Below are 18,756 nucleotides of genomic sequence, written 5' to 3' on the forward strand. Positions count from 1 at the left end.
AGGGGTCTCTGAGGGGTCTCTGAGGGCTGGGGGGGGGGGGGTTTGGGTGGGGGGTGTTGGGTGAGGTCGGGAGGTCGAAGGGGCGTAGGGGATGCAGAGGGTGCGGGGGGCTTTATGGGATCGGTGTTTATGGGATCGGTGGGGAAGGGGAGATGGTGAGGGAGAAAGCAGAGGGACCACGGGGCCTGTGGGAGCTGGGCTGTGCCCAGGGTTGTGGGGCCGTGGGGTCATGGAATGGTTTGGGTTGAAAGGACCTTGAAGCCCATCCAGTGCCACCCCCTGCCATGGGCAGGGACACCTTCCATGGACCAGGTTGCTCCAAGCCCCGTCCAACCTGGCCTGGAGGGGTTGAGGGAAGGAGGGATCCAGAGGCAACACAGACGTGTCCCTTCCACGGAAAGTGGTGCCGGGAGAGGGGGGAGCCGCTGGACAGGGTTTGGTGTCTGTGGCCCCGGGGGTGGGGAGCTCTGGGCTGTGGGCGTGGGCCAGATCCCGCAGCTGAGTGTGCTGTCTGTGAGAAAAGATCCGGCTAAAAATACCTCCCCCGAGCCTGTTTTGACTCATTCGAGCACGGATTAATTTTAGGCACCAGCAGAGCTCCATCCTGTGCTTTGGATGGTGCTGAGATCCTGGGTGACTTGTCATGTTTGTACAGTGGGAAGAAGCCTTTGATGTCAGCATTGAAATTCTGTGGGCTCAGGGGACGGGAATTCTGGGATGATGCTGTGGATCAGCTGCTGGGTTGATGTCACAGAACCATGGAATGGTCTGGGTTGGGAGGGACCTTGAAGCCCATCCAGTCCCACCCCCTGCCATGGGCAGGGACACCTTCCACTAGCCCAGGTTGCTCCAAGCCCGATCCAACCTGGCCTTTGAGGTCTTCCCTGTGTTGTCTCTAATATGGGAATATCAGCACCACCCCTATCCCATTACCCTCCTTCAAACCCCCCTTTGCATTGATGCCTGCAGAGATCTGGATAAAAATTAGGTTGTTGGTGTGTTAAAACTCTTACTTATCAGGCCAGACAGTACAGGCTGCCATGGGAGGGTGGCAGATAGACCAGAAACAGGGAAGGGGTTGTTTTCTGCGGGGTGTTTCCTGACAAAACTTAATTTTTGCATGGAAAATAATGTTACTCAGGAACATGACTTGGCTTCAAAAGCTGCCAGGGTGGAGAGACTCAAGAAATCGTGGGTACTGAGTGCAGGCTCATGTGAGCAGGGTGAATTAATTGGGTGTTTATTGAAGTGTGGTCACTGCCACTCATCCTGTTCCCGGGTGTCACTCCAGGGCCCAGGATTATTTTTAGATGTGCAAGGCTGAGAATTGTTCAATGAGTTTATTTAGAAAGATGGTTTTAATGTGAGTCCATGTCCCTTAAACTGATTTCGTGTGAGAAACAGGATCCTTTTGTCTCTCCCCTCCAACAGCAGCTAAAAGGAGAATGTGGGAGTCCACAGCACCTCAAGGGCTTGGATACATCCTCCAGGAATTTACCAGACCTTCCTTTTTTTTGGTAGAAGTGCCTTCAGAGAACAAACCAGAAGGTATATCAGTAGGCTGATAATTTGTTTTCTCCCATTCTCCCTGAATTTTCCTTCAGGAAGAGGAGAAGGAATGGCAATGAAGAGGATGGTCACGTTCCCCAGACAAAACGTAGCACCAGGAATTCTGTCCTGCAGGACTCGTGGGACACTGAGGTGAGAGCCTTCCCAGGCAAATGCAGTTTCCTTTCTTGCTGAATATCCTGTGGATATTTTCATGGAGAGCAGTTATGAAAACACTTTTTTTTTCCTCAGCTTTGTGTGTGAGGTCGGGAGGTTTGACTTTGTGACATCGGGGATTGGAATCTGTAAAAGGTGGTTGGGAAATCAGCATGTTTCCAGTGAACCTGGTTATCCCTGGCCTGAATATTTCAAATATTCAAATATTCAAATGCAAGTGAAGACACGAGGAAATAATTTGCTGCCACGTCCAGTTTTGCTGTGTGAGATGGGTTGTGTCCAGAGCTGAGCTGATGATGAGGGTGGATCACAAGTGTGTGTGTGGTCACTTGGCCCAACCTACTCTCCAACTTTGCATTTACTTATATTTAGGTGATTATTTTTGGTAGCAAGTATAAAAAAATAAATCCAACCAGTGCTTATCTGGTGTTTAAAAAACATTCTTCTAGAACTGGTCAGTTTAAGCAAAACTTGCTTGTTCACAGCCAAGATGTTTGGACTCAAACAATTTGATTTTTACTCATATTTTCCACGGGGTTTTTTTTGGTGGACATGGGATAAACTGTCTCATGTTTTCTTACCCCTCACCAGACAGGTGTTCTCTTGGTGCAAGTTGTGAGCTGTGAGGTTTATTTGCTTTAAAAAATATGCTGATTTCCCAACTGCTGCCAGGTTTTCTGAGTTGTTGCCCGTATGAATCACCTGAAAATTCACTGTGAGCATTTCTGCTAAGCAATGTCCTTCTGTTGCAAAACACTCATGGAAAAGAGGGTGCAGAGCAGAGGCTCCCTCCTGGTCTGTGCCCCTGGAAGTTAATGAAATTAATTTCTTGTAAGGTTTTTGAAATACCCTTGTTTTTGTAAAGCCTTCCCACTTTGAAGGGGGACTGTGATGAGTAATTATTACTGAATTATTACTGAATTAACTGAATTATTGCAGTTCTGTTGAACTATTAACTGTTCTTTGCAGAAAATATTTAGTGCTGTGTAACTTTGAGCTCTTTTATAATGTGGAAATGGTTTCAAATGTATATTTATACATTCCTGTTGTGAGGGAGGCTCTTTTAACCTGGTCACCTGTACAAGTAACTGGTGTGATAGTGACACTGCTGGGAAGTGGTTTAAGAGGTGGTTTCTGGGGTTGAAACTGTCCTGGTTCGTGTGTTGCTGTTTTTCCAGGAGTGAGACTTTGCATTTTTGGGTGTGAGGGGAGAACCATGGCTAGTTTGTTGCCATCTGACACCGAATCACTTGTCCAACAGGTCAAACCCCTCCGTGTGTGTAGAGTAGTTAAAGGCTAAAGCAGCTTTGTGGCGGGAGGAGGAAGAATTTAGTGTGGAACGAGGGATTGAAGTGGGAGTAATGAAATTAAGGATATCAGGAAAAACCTGGATGGTGAGTGGCAGAAGCACCTTTGCTTGTCGTGTAAACACCTGGTGTTTGGGCAGAGCCACGGAAAGCAGGACTGGCAGTGGTTTTGTGGCCACATGGGAGGGGTGACCTTAACCCTGTGCTGGGTGTTTGGGTGCTGGAAGGGAACAGCACGGGCATGGCTGACCCTGGGCAAGGTCACTGCTCAGGCTAACAGAGGCTGTGCTTCTTGCATGCTCTTGCCTTGAAAAAGCCTGGGTTTAACACATTAAAGCCTGGTGTGAGGCAGGGGAAGCTCTCACTGCTGAGGAATGTGCCCACTGGACACACACAGCTTTCCAAACAGCACCGGCCCCTCTCCCCAGGGGACAGAACTCACAATGTTGTCTCCTGATGAATAGAGCTTTTTCTCTTTCCCCCCCCCTTGTTTTCTTGCTGGATCACAGAACTGAGCATGCCCAGAAATTCAAGCCACGAGATTAAATCAGTATTATTTGAATGTTTGTGAAGGACTTCCTGTGCCAAAGGGAGAAATCCTTGTGCTCATTGTGCACAAGTGCTTCCGATTGGTGTCGCTTGGAAAGTCTCAGCCAGTTGTAGCACTCTTATTTAGTTTCCTGGTACTTTGCTGTTTGCAAAGACACCTCTTGATGATTAAAAATTCTCTCTGGCTCTAGGATATTGAACTGGAAAGTGTGTGGGGGAGAAATGTGTGACTTCTAAGAGCACATTGAGAGTCGTTTTCCATCGCAGGGCGTCACACACCTGCTTTTTGTGAAACATCACCTCAAGTCCTGATTCCTGTGGCCTTTTTTATTTGGAAGTTACAGAATCACAGGATATTCTGAGTTGGAAGGGACCCACAAGGATGATTGAGTCCAACTCTTAAGGGAATGTTTCCTCTTGCAGAGTGAGGTTAGTTGGGAACATCACCCCAGTGTGACAATCAGGCAGCTGTGTTTTTAAACAGGACTTGGCTTTTGGCAGGATGTCTTCCCATTTTTTTTATCTTACACATGTTGGTCTGAAGAGTGAGATGAAGGGAGGTTTTTTTCTTTAGTGGCAGTTCCAGCATGGGCTGATTGTGATGTTATCCCTCAGCCCCTCACTTTGAATCCCACTGCTCACCTGAGCTAGAGCTGATTCCAGAGGATTTGCTGTTTTCTCCCACTGGATTGTCCTTTCACCCAGGACAGGCAGCACCCCTGACTGACCTTTACAAGAGGGAAACTGGGATTCTCTTCAATCTCTATCAGTGCTGCTTCTTGGCAAATTGCTGTGTAAGGATGTGCCATTCCTGCCTCTCCTGAAGAAGCCACTCCCAGGTGACAGGCTCCCTGGGGGGACAGGAAGCCTCTGGAGTTCAGTGCAGGCACTGGCACAGGGCAAACACCGCACTGGAACCACGGCCAATGTTAAACATTAGCGAGGCAGAGCCTTTGCCACACAATCTCCGTTCCTGTTCAGCCTGTCCTCCCTTGTCCAGGAGATCAGCTGGGCTGTTTTCCCTCTCTCTGGTTAGAAATTCATTGCTGGCCCCTACAGCGGAGTCAGGAGGAGTTGAAGAACCTGAGGAATCACCAGTGAAAAACCCTTTGCCCTGATTTTCCCTGGGAAGGAAGCGGGTCAGGGTGTTCTGGCTAACTCCTTCCTTCCTGAATAACTTCTGTAAACCTGAATTTCTCGTGGTTCCTCTTTGTCCTGGCCGATGTGAGGATTCCCCAGCTCTTGGAAACACGGCTGGGTTATCAGCCCATGGCAGCAGTTCCTGCTCAAATCAAATCATGTCCCCTCTGTTGAGGGAAGGGCTGGTCTAAAATCCTAAGTGAAAACCAGACCATGTCTCTGTTAAACTCATCTTGGGGGAGTCTGAGGGCAGCAGGGGCTGAGTGGCTGTTCCTGCAGTTCCTGTCAGGCGGGACCGAGATGCTGCGACACAGATCTGCACATTGATACATTTAACAGCACATCTGTTGGGAAATGAAGCTTGTGTAGCTGCTCTGAGCGATGTTAAGGGTTAATGAGTCCAGTAAACCTTGAAGATGCCCTTTTGGTAGTTAAAGTAGTCCCAAATTTCACTGGGCTGCTCCCCTCTGCCCTTTTAAAGCTTTGTTGCACTGTGTAGATGCCTGTCGTTGCTGACATGATGACTTCAAGGATTCTTTTCTTGTCTAATTGTAGTCCAAATGCGTAACAGAAAGTGCACCACAGCCTGGGGAAATGGTAGGTCTTCGATGGGATTGGGGCAGTGATGAAGGGGTGCTGGTGCTAGTGAATTTTTGCATTAGAGAACTGGAAATAAAGAGGGTCTGACAAGCCCTGACATCTGTCAACAGCCTTAGGTGCAAGAAGCACGTCCCAGGACACTGTGCCAGCTTTGAAAAACCCGGATATGCACAAAGTAACCGCTGGAAATCGTTTGTTGGGGTGTGAAACGGGAGCAGTGGGTGACGCCAGGTTCTCATTTGGCTTTTTACCTTGATTTGCAGAAGGTGGCTGTAACGAAACTCAGTAAGGAGCGCAGACTAAAAGGAAACAAAGTGTCCTGTGCGGTGGGTTTCTCTCCAAGGCTGCTGTGGCTCACTCGGCGTAACAGCTCGCGTGTCCCTCTGTGCTGCTGGGCAAGAGGGTGGCCAGTGCCTTTCCTGGCTCCTGCTGTCCTGCCAGGGCTCTCTCCCTCTCTAGACTTAGCAGCTTTAGGAGGAGGAGCTGGTTGCTCCTGTAGTTCCATCTGTGCTTCCTCGGGAATGACTCCCCCTGGGTGTTTCTCCTCAGGGCCCCTGGCTTGGCTTGCTGTGCTCCATCAGAGCTGAAGCGTTTTTGGTGCTTAGCAAAACAGGGGGCTCTGGTAGGGCTGGATGGTCGTGGTGGGTCAGTGCCAGGGGTTGTGGTCCACCCCAAACATCCACAGTGCCTTCCTGGGCCTTGGACACACGTCAGGTGCAGTTTGCACCATTCCTCAGATTGCCTCCTTCTGGATGTGGTGCTGACTGCAAAATCACTGGGGACTTCTTGAAATTCGTCCTCCTCTGCTGTGGCACAAAGCTTTGACTTCTGTGGCTCAATACTTACAAAAACGTGGAGTTTTTTGCTGCTCTCACTTGCTCTGGATGCTTGTGTGAATTTACTTATGGGATGGCAGAGTAGCCACTCACTAATTGACTCACCCAAATATTTGCAGGTCCTGACCAGCACATCACACAGTAATAAAATATTTCAGCTGCTGGAACCTTTCCTTAGCAGCCCTTAAAATGCTGTGAGCTGAACAGTTTGATGTCTTTGAACGCCTGAGAATGATGGCTGATGCTCTTCCAGCCATTCCCATGAAACGTGGTTATCCTGAATGCTGGCAAATGAGCCTTGGCCTCTCTGGGAGCCATATCCTGAGTTCTCTCTGCTGCATGTGGAATTTTTCAGTGGCTTTTGCTCTTTTACTGTCATGTGAATTGTCATGGAATTGTTATGGGACACTACCAGTTCACACTGCCATCCCAGTACTCCGCTGGGAGAAGAGCAGTTGTATCTCTGTCAAGGTGTTCAAAGACTTAAAATGGGTGTCATGGTGCATTTGTTTTTAACAGCTTCTTGCTTTGGATGCTCCAGATCTCACTTTAGAAGGGTTGTCTTGTAGGAAAAGGCTTTGCATGATGCTCCCGTAAAGCCTCTGCTACAACAGCAGTGCCAAACTCCAGCTCCCCCCTGCCCTGCCTGCCTGTACTGACACGTGCAGCTCCCTAGGACTGTTCTTTATTTTCCAATTCTCGGATTAATCCAGCAAACTTCACTAGTGCTAATGTGGGTTCGGGGGCAGAGCTGATGGGTTTAAACCAGAAAGACTGAAATCCAACATCCTGGAGGTCAGCGAACCCCGGGTGAAGGATTGTCCCCTCAGCTCTGGGACGCTTGTGCTGGCAACAACAACCTGGTAATGCCAGGGGGATTTACTTCAGTCCATCGGGCTGACAAGCCGGAGGGGAGGGGGTTGGCATAAAGGGGCGAGGGCAGGAGAGGAGTGTCTGATGTTGCTGTTCACCCTCTGTGTGTCCCAGTCCTCCAGCAGCGACAGCGGCAGCAGCAGCAGCTGCAGCAGCAGCATCAACAGCCCCGACAGAGCGTGTGGTGCAGAGTCCAGCCTCAACCCCAGCATTGCGGGATCCAGCCCCGTCTCCTCCCAGCCCTTCCACGAGCAGTCTGCACTAAGCCAAGGCCCTTACTTCCACATCAACCAGATCCTGAAGGAAGCCCACTTCCACAGCCTACAGAGCCGGGGACGCCTCCCTACATGATGACCCAGCAGCTCCCTGCCTTCTGTGAAGGGACAGCACTGTGTAGATTTGATATTTCAACTTCAAAGTTTGTTAACATGGAATTGCACAAAACTGCCTGTTGCCTTTTCAGTCTATATTTGAAATAACAGGTTAACAGGAGATTGTTTACTTGTGGTTTGCTGCACTATTGCAATGCAAAAGGGGCTTTGAAGCAATTTTTATAGGATTCTTTTTGGGGTGGTTCTAAAGTGCGTGGCAAGAGGAGACTGAGGAGTCCACATGTGTGTTATAGGATTGCAAACTGTCCAATTCCAATCGACTGCCTAATCTGTTTGTTAGCAAGTTGTTGCTTTCTGTAAAGTTCTCTTAAGCGTTCCTCTTCAGTTTTATAAGTCTTTTTTTAATTTCAATAAACTAGTTAAAAAATGATTTGGCAACATAATTTTTTGAGCATTTAGTTAGTAAGAACAGTTAAGAATAGGAGCAGTGACTGCAGGTCCTTAGGCCCGGGAAGCTGTGAGCTCCCACCCAGCTCAGTGTGAGGAGTCTTATCTCACATGAGCCTCACAAGAAAATGTGAAATTAGACCCAGGAGAGCTTGTGCAGGTCCTGGGGCCACTCAGAGCAGGACAGAGGAGTCTTGCCCTGCTCCAGCACCCGTTTCTAGCTGTGAAATGTTTTGTTTTCTGTTAGTGTGTAGGTTGTTTGGGGATTTTTTTTTTCTTTAATTTGACTTCAAGGTTAACAATGTAAGGAACAGGAGGTGAAAGAGCAGCTCCCCCTCTGCTCCAGCAGCCAGGGGACAAGGACAATCCCGAGCTGAGCCCGGTTCGAGTGACACACCCTGATCCGGCTGAGAATGGGAAGCACTGACAATCCCGGAGGTGTCACCGGTCCTGCCCAGGGGACAGACGGATCTCAGAGGAGACAGACACACAGCCCAACGTTTTATTTGCTGCTGCCTCACTTGGTCATGCCCGAGAGCCAGCCCAGCTTGAAGAGCGAAGGCGCCGCCGTGTCCTCGTCCTCGGTGACGAGCTGCCTGAACAGGGAGCCCGGGCGGGAGGCCTCGTCTTCTCTGGGGAGCACAGGAGCTGCAACCTGGCAGTTTTTAAACACAGAAGTCACTATAACTGTTACAGCAAACCTGTGACTTGCTCCATACCCTCAGCCACAGGAGCTGCAAGGTGTAGCCCACAGCAGGAACAGCTCTTCCCAGGCAACCTGACCCACGACCAGCGCGGTGTTGCTGCTGGGGGTTAGTGACAGACAGACACAGGGACAGCAGCACAGCAGCACCTGGCTGTTTTTAGCAGCCAGGAAACTTGGCAGATGGCACTCAGTGCTCGACAAACCCCACATCAACACTCTGAGCTGCAGGGAAGAGGCTGTTGCCCTCAGAGCAAAGGATAACAGCGTGGTAGCAGCACGGCTGTTGCCCTTGCAGAGAGCTCGTCGTGGAGAACTACGGATTTTAACCTCTCCAGGAGTGATTTAGCATTGAAGAAGGAGCAGGCAGCTGTCAGGGATTCTGGGAAGGGTGGCTGGCACAGGATACAGGTGAGGGCAGTGACAGGAGCGAGCCACACATCACTGCACACTTCTATGGTCCACTCCAGCTGAGGTATGAGAGGTAAGGAATACCTTTATTGGGGAGCTTTGGGCTTTTAAACAACCCTTATGTCGTGTCTGGTCCTGAATGGTTCTGAGTAAGGGAGAAAGGAGAGTTGCAGAGTGAATTGAACATCATCTCATGTGATAAAACCAGACCTTTAACTCTTGTCCTGACTCTTGTCAAGGCTCACCAACTTGGCCCACTTGCCAAGACGTCACCACAGATGGATTACTGGGTTGGTAATAACTTAAGGAAATTCCTGCTTCCCACTGCAGTGAGTATTCCTTGGCTCTCACTCAGCACACAGAGCTCCATCTAAGCAGATGTTTTAAACTGGGGGAAATGTAGCAACACAAGGCTTGTCTGCTACAGCTCAGCCACAGGACAGGGCAGAGCCTCTGCGAGAGCAGCACACACTCCTCACACAGGCTGAGGTACCAGGCCAGGCTCCTCGGGGTTAGAGGGCAGCGTCCCACTGCAAAGGAGTTCAGTCATTAGCCACTGTCCTTCAGCCTTTCTTGCAGCCCCTCCTCAGTGAACTGTCTTGGATGCATTGCCCTCGAGATGCCCGGGCTGTGTAAATCCTCACTGTGTTTCAGGGTGCTTATTGCCTGTTTTGCCACAGAGCAGTGGCCCAAAAATACAGGGGCAAAGGGGGGGTTTTTTTTGAGGGTCGTGGGAAAATCCAACCCATCTCCTGCTGTGTTGCCATAATGACTCTCATTTTACCGAAAATAAAAATCAGGTGAAATATTAACTGTTTGGCTACTTTCTTCTTTCCCCACAAGCTCCAGTGTCATGTTGGCAAAATATTCCTATTTGTAGGGCCCAGTTGTACCAACCTGGACTCGCTCTGTGCTCCTGGCAGTGGACTTGCTCTTCCGTGAGCTCGACATACTCAGCGGCAGGAGTCCAAACCTTGAGATGGAAGGAAGAGATACGGGAAGCAGCGATTCCAGACCTGCTTCCCCAGAGACAGGGGAATGCCCGGGAGAGCCGAGTGCCTCACCTGATCTGGCTGGATGCCAAGGGCAGGATGTTGTGCAGCTCCTGGGAGCTCAGTGCCCCGCTCCGGCTCGTGTACTGGTTCTCTGTCCCCGTCAGCAAGCCAAAGAGAACCTGGAAGGCAGGAAGGAGCTGTTTGTATTTGGGGAAGAGAACCTGAAAGGCACGAGGAGCTGTCTGAATTTGGGGGCCCTGCAGAGCTGATCACACAGAACACGGTGAGTCCACTGGCATTAAGTTTGAACGTGAAGTGTCTCCCTTCCCCCTCTAACTCTTGCTTTTAATTATTCCCAGAGTTGAGTTCCAGGCCTGTTTCAGCACTACTTAAGCCACTTAGTGTTGCACAGGCTCCAGTGAATCCTGTTAGATAAAGTTGAGCCAACTCCACGCACGGTGACGCGGCACAGCCGGCTCAGCCAGCTCCTCTTATCTTCAGCTGGCATTAAATACTCTTCCCATTTCCAAGGAAGTGCCAGTGGTTATCTTTAGGCATTAAGCAGTTTAAAGCCACCCCAGCTGCCCTTCTAAAGGCATTTTGCAGCCCTTTTCCTTACGGAGGTTCTCTGGACCAGGCGGTTCAAGTTGCTGTTCAGGTGTGGAGTGAAAACGTCCAAGTCGAAGGGATCGATGTGTCCCTCCAGGAAGTCGATCACCTTCTCGATCCTGCAAGCAGAGCAGAGGGGTCCTGTCAGGGGTGACATCCTGCTGACAGCTGCTGCTGCCACCTCTGAAGCAGCCAGGATTTCCTCTCTGAGGTGACTGAGCAGAACAGGAATTGCTCAGCGGAACAGCAGCTGCCTGAAGGGTTTGCAGCTCTTACACAACCCACAGCAGCTGCTGTGGCAGAGGAACCTTCTCCCTGTTCCTCTGAAAGATGCCTCAGACTGGAGCGCACCCAAGGCTTTAACTCCCGGGTGGAAGCTTAAGGGTTCTCTGCAGGGTATCCTCTGAGGGTATCCCTGGTGTCCCATGGACACAGTGGGTACACAAGGAGAGGGGACCAACTTGCTGCCTGAGCTCCTGGCCACAGAGTCCCACCCCTCCCCTATTTTAAGGGTGAGCTTAGTGTCAGAGCAGGGTGCAGTGTCAGAGCTTGGAGCCTGCACTGCCCGACTCCTGTGACTGTTGTAGGGCCCCACAACCTTCTGCTGAAGGATCTGAACCCCAGAACTGCACCTCACCCAGAGTCCTGCTTGATCCTGCTGGGTTTCCCCTCCTCACCCTTGGCCGTCAGGATGATGCTGAGGTACCGCAGGTCGTAGAGCAACTGCAGAGCTCTGGTCTGGGTCAGGGGGAAGGTGTCCACCTTCTGAAACAGGACAGGCAGCAATGGGGCTCTTCCCTGGCACAGAGAGGGCTCTCCAAGGGGAACATTTGAAAACACCAGCCCCAAGACACAACCAACTGAACCGAGCCGTTGTGAGCATGAAATGTGTCTGATCCCCTGCTGCCTCAGCTTCGGGTGAGTGTTTAAGAGTGTCTCCTTTCCAGCTCTCATGGACAGACACTTTCTGTTCCAAGGGACAGGAGCATGTGCATCCCTGCATTCCCAGCCACCCTGCCATCCCACACCCCCTGCAGATCCCACCCACGAACCTTCTCCTGCTTCTGTTCCATGAGCTTTTGGTAGGCAGCGAGCACCTCTGCCAGGCAGGTCCTCAGCAGCTCCTGCAGGGTCACCTTGGGAAGAGTGTGGCCACCCACCCGGTTCACCTCCTGGCACAGGCTGAACAGGAGGCACTGGACATGCCAGGAGGGCTGTGGAAGAGAACAATGTTTACTTCCACGTGGTCTGGGAGCTCTGTTTGCTTTAGCAGCACCACATCCCTTCAGTTGGGTGGTGGGAGCTTCCTGCTTCCTCAGCAGCCATGAAGCTTTGTCCTCACAGCTTGGCTCAGGCATCTCCTGGGGTTTGATTTACTGACACCCTTTATTTTGGATTCCAGCAGCCCTCAGAGTCCCACCAGAAGTGGGACTTGGGTGTGGTGAGAACAGAATTGCTTGTTGTGCCTGTCCTGTCACCACTGACCCTGCTCTGAACACCTGCTCCTCGGGGTTGTTTCTCCCTCGCTCTTTTCTATCCCAAGCTCTCATCCTGCTGCTTTTTCCCTCAGAATCAATAAAATTCACTGGATAAGGTTCACTACAGAAGACTATTGCTCTGCCCAGCCCCTCCTGTGCTGTGCAAACACAGAACTCACTCCTAGCCTGGCCCTCTTCCCCCTCCCAACTGCCACCTGTTTTGTACCAGGTCCTTCCTGCACCACCTCCACACCCAAGGAAAACCACACACTTGGTTCCCTTAGGACTTCACCATCCCACTGCTGCAGCCCTGTCCTTCAGGGCATGCAATTTCCGTGAAATTTCTCTCCTGGGACCTCTGTATTTAAACCAGACCTAAGTCCTTCTCTGGCTCAGTTTTACAGGATCTGGGCCAGTCTTCTTGGAATAAACAGCAGCAAGGATCTATTTCCTTCCTGTGACCTCTGTCCTTACAAAGTGAGTATCTCAAAGAGCACCAGAGAGTGTTTGTCCTCTGCTCATGACACCAAACAGCTCCCCAGCAGGGCAGCACGTGGGGTGGAACCCAGTGCTCTCCTCCCCCCCAGCCTGTTCCTCGTACCTGCACGGGCAGCCGGATCTTTGACGTTACGCTGCTCCCAGACTCCGTTTCCTCCTGGATTTCAATTTCGTCCCAGTTGGTGGCTGTGGCCAGGACAGAACCAGCCGTGTCCAGCAGCAGCGTGTGGGTGAAGCACTGAACCAGACTCTGGAGCACAAACCCAAAAGCCCCAGTGAGAGGACAGACAGCTCTAACAGGACCAAGGACAGACAGCCTGCCCTGCCTGCGACCCCCACACCTCCCAAAGCAACCCATGGAGACCATCCCACTGGAGTCCCCTCCGAGCTGCCACCCCCTCCTCTCCCAGCAGCCTGGCGAGCTCTTGGCAGCCAGGGCCAACCCCAGGGAGGGAACCCCACACCAGAATCAGCTCTGAGGAGGGACACAGCTCCTTACTTTGGTGACAGCCGAGCTCCAGATCTGATAAGCCAACAGGCTCTGCTGCAGGAGCTCTGCCTTCAGGCCCTGCCACTTGGCCTGCTCGGGGGTCACTTCCTGGGCCTTCCCCTTCCCCAGCTTCTTGTTGGAGCGCGTTTCCTTGAGCGCCGTGTCCGCGCCGCCCGCCTGGCCCAGCACACAGCGCTGCAGGTGAGGGCACAGCTCGGGCAGGGACTGGCACAGCCTGGCCATGAACAGGACGGCGTTGAGCCGGGCATCGCCGGGGGGGCCCAGCTGCCCCCCCAGCAGGCCCTGGGCACTCTGGAGCTCCTCCCTGATGCATCCCAGCACGTGCTGGACGCAGGCGACGCACTGGTCGCGCAGCAGCCCCCGCACGGTGCCGGCGTCGGCGAAGCGGTCGAAGGCGGAGCGCGGCTGCACCGCCGGCTCCTTGGGCACCGAGGGCTCCGCGGGGAGGTAGGACAGGAGGTCATCCAGCCTGGCCTTCAGCTTGGAGTCCAGGGCCGAGCAGAAGCTCTGCACGCACGGCGTGAGCGCCTGCGCCTTCATGGCCAGCCCGCTGCGGGCGAAGGGCCCGCGCTGCCCCACGCTCACCCACGCCGCGTCCGCCGGCAGGTCCCCGGGGCCCTCCGACCACAGGAACAGCGCCACGTTGTGCTCCAGCTGGATCTGCTTGCTCAGGGCAGAGCTGCCCGGTTTGACTTCCAGTTCCTGCAAGGCTAAAGTGAGCAGCTGCTTGGAGCTGCTGGAGATGGAGTCGAACCCTTCTTTGGTCAGAGTCTGGAACAGAACCAGGAGGGGGAAAAGCACCTTTAAATGTGCCACTTAAACACGCCCTGAGCACTGCTAACAGGCGCCAGTGTGGGCTGGCTGGGACAAGGGGGGGGGCACAGGTCAAGGCTCCCCACAGCTCAGCACCCACCTGCAGCCTGTCCAGGAAGAGCTGCTGCAGCAGGTCCTCCCAGAGGGACACGGGCCTGTCCAGGAGCCGCCGGCACACGGCCTCCCAGCTGTGGCTGCCCGACTCGCTGGAGAGCAGCTCCCACACGGCATCTCGGATCCCTGCCAGCCCCTTCATGCTCCTCACGTACACCAGCAGGCTGCTGACCCCGGCCCTGATGTCATCACTGCACCTGAAGGCAACATTTCACCGCTGGGCTGGGAGCACAGTGCTCCAGGAACGGGGAGGCAGCTCACAGAGACCAGGTGGCTCCATCAAATAATGGGACAAGGCTGTGGAGGGGAGGCAGGAAACGGCCTGCTGGGATAGGGCGGAGCTGGCAACTACATAAAGGGGGTCTGGCTTCCCACACACAGTCCCAGGAAGGAGGAGAAAGAAGGTGTTGGGTCAAGGGCCAAATGAGCCAGGTAAGGCATCTTCTTGCCATTTACTCTGTGCTTGTTTGCTGGTGGTTGTGGGAGTGTGTACAGAGAAGTCTCTGTACAGCCCAGCTAGGCTGTTGTGTCCCAGTATTCCAGCCTGTCTAACTGAGGATGAGGGATGAGGTGGTCAGGGAATCTGGGGTTGCTCTGTGCTGCCCAGGGGTCACACAGAGCCCAGGAGAGCCCTGCAGAGGGGGCCCCTGTGCCACTCACATGCTGATCCACTGCTGCAGGGTCTCCCTGAGGTGCTCCTGGCTGATGGGGTGTGCCAGGGTCCGCAGGGCCGGCTGGAATTCCACCACGGACTCCGGCAGGTACTTGAACCAGCTGCTCAGCTTCAAGTCCTCCTCCAGGACCCCCCCTCTCCCTGGAAGCACAGGGTCAGGGATGAGCCCAGCACAGGGGCACCCTCCTGCCTGCACACCGGGGTGGGGGCAGTGCTCACCTGCAGGGTGCTGGCCTGTGGTGCTCTCCAGGGTGGAGAAGAGCAACCCACAGGGCAGGGCTGGGTCCGGGGACATCCCCTCAGGCACGGTGTAGAACAGAGCGTGAGCCTGGTACAGGGTGGTGGTGAGCAGCTCCATCAGGGAACACACCTGAGCCTTGATACCTGCCCCTGCAGGGAAACCACGCTGAGCCCAGGCAGCCCCTTCAGCAGGTGTGAGTGGCACCCTGTTCCAAGGCTTTTGAGTTAGGGAAACCTTCCAGAGAAGGGCTGGAGGGTGAAGGACTCAGCCTTGTGCCCCACTCCTTCCCCATTACAGGTGGGCTTGGCTTAAGACCCTGAGAACTGGTAACTTTTGTGTACTGTGGAGGTCTTTTGCTGCTGGGGCAAAGCGCTGCCAGCAGTGACAGGACATGGCTGTGTCCCTGCCACCGTGAGATCTATGGGAAAAACATGGGAATGACCCCCCTTGTTCTGGGGGCGTAGGGAAGGGTAACCCCAACTCTCCCAAGGACACATCCCGGTGGCACTGACCGTGGTGTGGCTGGTTGAGTAGCTGCTGGATGGCCATTTTCCTGGCCAGGAGGAAGTCAGCCAGGGCCTGGCGTGGGGAGCTGTCCTCCAGCAGCATGATGGCACACAGGGCCTCGGCCACCGCCTGGTCCGACACCGCCCGTGACCGCAGCAGGGCCTTGCTCTCCTGCAGGATGGTGGATCTGCCCGGGAAACGGGGTGGGGGGTCACTGGGGGCTGTGTCTGACCGAGCCATTCAGGTGTTGTGTGATAACCACCAAGCCAGGGTGTTATTTTCCCAGATATAAGTGGGACTCTCAGGGTGTTATGGGGCTGGGTGAGGTGTTTGTGTCCCACAGCTGGTCTCGGGCTCATGGAGTGGTTTGGGTTGGGAGGGACCTTAAAGTTGCCTGGTCCCTGTCAGCTGCAGCCTGTCATGCTGTGCTTGCTGGCCGTGGGATACTCCCCAGAATCCCCTGCCTTCCCTGCCTGCTGGCTTTCCAGGGGCATTCCTGGAGTGTTGTACTCCCAGATTTGACACTTGGCACAGCCCAGGGATCCTGCCAGTGGGAACGTGGCTTTCCTGTGGGATCCCGGGGAGGGATTCAGGTGCAGCTGCCATGCCAAGGGGCAGAGGTACTTAAAGCCCCACAGGTGATTTCTCAGGACAGATTAAGAATTCCCCCACCCTGATGCAGCCCATGTTCTCTCCTGCCTTCTCTGGGCTGTGTCTGAGTCACACTGAGGTGAAACCCAAATGGTTTGGGCTGGAAGGGACCTTAAAAACATCTCGTTCCACCCTCTGCCATGGGCAGGGACACCTTCCACTAGCCCAGGGTTGCTCCAAGCCCCATCCAACCCGGCCTTGGACACTTCCAGGGATGGGGCAACCACAGCTTCTCTGGGCAACCTGTGCCAGGGCCTCTCCCCCTCCCCACCCGTCCCTTCTCAGCCCACCTGAGGTGGCTGGCGGCGGCCACCTGGCGCAGCAGGATGGGGAACCGGGCAAGGACGGGGCTGCTCCGGGCGCGGGGGGCGTCCAGCTGGAGCTGCCGGCGCAGGTGGGCTCCCAGCAGGTGGAGCCGGGCGGCCGGGAGGTACCGACCCCCCTCCACCGCCCCCCAGACCTGCTCCGGCACCTCCAGCAGCAGCTTCAGCTGAGCCGCCGCCCCATAGAACCCGCGCTGGGCCGGGGGGCGAACCTGGGGGGAGAGAGGGGACAGAAAGGGTTGGGGGCGGTAAGAAAGGGAGAAGAGGGAACTCAGACACCAGAAATGGGTCAGGGACCCCAAGAAATGGGATAGGGACCCAAAACAGGTCAAGAACCCAGGAAATGGGATAGGGACCCCAAAACAGGTCAAGAACCCAAGAAATGGGACAGGGATGCCAAAAGTAGGGACAAGGACTCCCCAAAATGGGACAGGGACCCCCAAACAGGTCAGGGACCCCAAAAATGGGACAAGGACCTCAAAATTAGGTAAGGGACCCAAAAGGAGGTGGAGGGGGAGAGAAGGGGATAAAGAGGTGAAAAGGGAGAGGAAATGGGATGATGGTGGAAGTAGGGGAGGAAAAAGGGGTGAGAAGAGGGAGGGGCTGGGGGAGAAGAAGGGCTGATGGAGGGGGAGAACAAGGGGTGATGGAGGAGGGCAAGAAGGGGCGATGGCCGCCCTGGGGCCGCCCCCCTCGCCCCTCACCGTGGCTGGGGGCTCGGGCCGGGCCGAGCCGCCCCGCTGCAGCCCCCGCACGGCGCCCAGCAGGCGCTCGGCGCTGCGCCGCATCTCGGCGATGGTGTCGGCCGCCTCGATGAGGTCCCGGTAGCGCTCGCCCACCATCTGCCGCAGCTCCTCCCGCTTCTGCTCGATGCCGGCGCGCAGCCGCCGCTCCACCGCCCGCAGCTCGGCCGCCGTGTGGGTCTCGAACAGCGCCTCGGCCTCGGCGCCCCGCGCCTCCATCGCCGCCATCGTCCCGGACCCGGCCGGGCCCGGCGGGGGCGCCGCCGCCGCCATCTTGGTCACGGGAAGGGGCCGGTCCTTCCGGGCCGCGCTGGCGGGGCGGCGCCGCCATCTTTGAGCCGGGCAAAACCTCACCCGGGCGCCGTTTCCATGGCCGCGCCCCCCGCCATCTTTGAGCCGGGCAGAGCGTCACCCGCATGTCATTGCCATGGCGGCGGCGCCGCCATCTTTGTGCCGGGCAGAGCCGCGTTGCCAAGGCGACGCGCGGGGGGAAACATCGCGTTGTTTATTTTATTTATTTATTTATCTGCTTATTTATTTAATTATTTTCTTGCCCGTTTCCCCGGTAAACGGGCCGGGGCCCGCGGCCTGAGGGTGCCGCTCTCGCTCCACACACCCCAGGAGGGGCCGTTTGGGTTTGGGGAGGGCTCGGTACAAACAGCCCCGCTCTGAGCGCCGGGATATCCCCCCAAAATCCATCCAGGATGGACGGGGCTTGGAGCAACCTGGTCTGGTGGAAGGTGTCCCTGCCCATGGCAGGGGTTTGGGACTGGATGAGCTTTAAGGTTCCTTCCAGCCGGGCAGGAGAGATGCTGGAGTAACCGGGGTGTGTGGTCTCGTTGTGCTCAAAATCCCATAAAACCCCTTTGGTACTGGAAGTTAGAATGGGAAGGAAAAAAAAAATCGAGGTTTTTTTTTTGGAGTGATTTGTTTTATTTGCACGGTAAGTGGTGATGTTGCTGGGCTGTGCAGCTGTTCAGAGACAAACTTTTAGTTTATAAAATTTCAGTCTATAGGAGTTGATAAACTTCTGGTTTATGGCAGAGTCAATCTCTTTACACGGGTGTGTTTTCCTCCCCTCCCAGCACACACACTCCTCCCAGGGCTGGTTTCTCCAGCAGATCGACCCCCCCCCCAGCACTTTACACACCCTTGATCTCATCAAATCCAGCCCAGAGGTGTTGCCACCCTGGGAAGAGAAGCTTCTCCTGTCCAGCTGCTCTCTCTGAGTCTCTGAGACCCCTCGTGCCCGTTTGTGGTGATGTTTCATGGAGATCGATGTGGGGAAGAACTGGTTGCTCCTTTTCTGTCTCTTGGTGGGACTCCAGGATTGGTGCCTGGTTTGGGTGTCCAGGGAAGGGAATGGAGCTGGGGAAGGGTCTGGAGCAGCAGGAGCAGCTGAGGGAGCTGGAGGGGGGGCTCAGCCTGGAGAAAAGGAGGCTCAGGGGGGACCTTCTGGCTCTGCAACTCCCTGACATGAGGGGGGAGCTGGGAGGGGTCAGGGTCTGCTTCCAGGGAACAAGGGACAGGATGACAGGAGATGACCTCAAGCTGTGCCAGGGGAGGGTCAGGTTGGATACTGAGAAAATTTCTTCCCTCAAAGGGCTGTCCAGCCCTGGCACAGCTGCCCAGGGCAGTGCTGGAGTCCCCATCCCTGGAAGGATTTCAGACCCTTGT

The 18,756-nt window shown here is 54.5% G+C and overlaps 2 protein-coding genes across 4 annotated transcripts; one reads left to right on the forward strand and one right to left on the reverse strand.

Annotated features, from left to right (window-relative positions):
* Nucleotides 1-881: 881 nt before the first annotated feature.
* Nucleotides 882-7,792, forward strand: FAM104A (family with sequence similarity 104 member A). 3 transcript variants are annotated; one of them, XM_017812003.1, is made up of 4 exons: nt 906-988; nt 1,605-1,701; nt 5,585-5,647; nt 7,145-7,792. In XM_017812003.1, exons 1-4 carry the CDS (start codon nt 960-962, stop codon nt 7,379-7,381), a joined length of 426 nt encoding a protein of 141 aa, XP_017667492.1. In that variant the 5' UTR covers nt 906-959; the 3' UTR covers nt 7,382-7,792. The 3 variants fall into 3 exon arrangements, with proteins under 3 accessions (XP_017667491.1, XP_017667492.1, XP_017667494.1); XM_017812002.1 differs by lacking the exon at nt 7,145-7,792 and having other exon boundaries at nt 882-988; nt 5,585-7,128; XM_017812005.1 differs by lacking the exon at nt 5,585-5,647 and having other exon boundaries at nt 909-988.
* A 505-nt stretch (nt 7,793-8,297) lies between these two features.
* Nucleotides 8,298-17,307, reverse strand: COG1 (component of oligomeric golgi complex 1). The gene is made up of 14 exons (XM_017811994.1): nt 17,041-17,307; nt 16,304-16,548; nt 15,368-15,549; nt 14,834-15,004; nt 14,602-14,755; nt 13,928-14,138; nt 13,003-13,785; nt 12,607-12,753; nt 11,580-11,741; nt 11,165-11,292; nt 10,538-10,646; nt 9,988-10,097; nt 9,821-9,896; nt 8,298-8,464 (listed from the first exon to the last, which is right to left on the reverse strand). Exons 1-14 carry the CDS (start codon nt 17,305-17,307, stop codon nt 8,327-8,329), a joined length of 2,883 nt encoding a protein of 960 aa, XP_017667483.1. The 3' UTR covers nt 8,298-8,326.
* Nucleotides 17,308-18,756: the final 1,449 nt, after the last annotated feature.

The sequence above is a fragment of the Lepidothrix coronata genome, unplaced genomic scaffold (assembly GCF_001604755.1).
Source record: "Lepidothrix coronata isolate B3197 unplaced genomic scaffold, Lepidothrix_coronata-1.0 Scaffold34, whole genome shotgun sequence".
NCBI lineage: Eukaryota > Metazoa > Chordata > Aves > Passeriformes > Pipridae > Lepidothrix > Lepidothrix coronata.

Excerpts from the sequence above, each read along its gene's own strand:
- COG1 (XM_017811994.1), bottom strand. The coding sequence starts at position 17,307 with ATGGCGGCGATGGAGGCGCGGGGCGCCGAGGCCGAGGCGCTGTTCGAG. Across the intron at positions 10,647-11,164 it reads AGGATCAAGCAGGACTCTGG|GATCGAGAAGGTGATCGACT; the intron begins GTGAGGTGCAGT and ends CTCTGCTTGCAG. Across the intron at positions 8,465-9,820 it reads GGAGCACAGAGCGAGTCCAG|GTTGCAGCTCCTGTGCTCCC; the intron begins GTTGGTACAACT and ends AAAAACTGCCAG.
- FAM104A (XM_017812002.1), top strand. The coding sequence starts at position 960 with ATGCCTGCAGAGATCTGGATAAAAATTAG. Across the intron at positions 989-1,604 it reads GAGATCTGGATAAAAATTAG|GAAGAGGAGAAGGAATGGCA; the intron begins GTTGTTGGTGTG and ends ATTTTCCTTCAG. Across the intron at positions 1,702-5,584 it reads AGGACTCGTGGGACACTGAG|AAGGTGGCTGTAACGAAACT; the intron begins GTGAGAGCCTTC and ends CTTGATTTGCAG.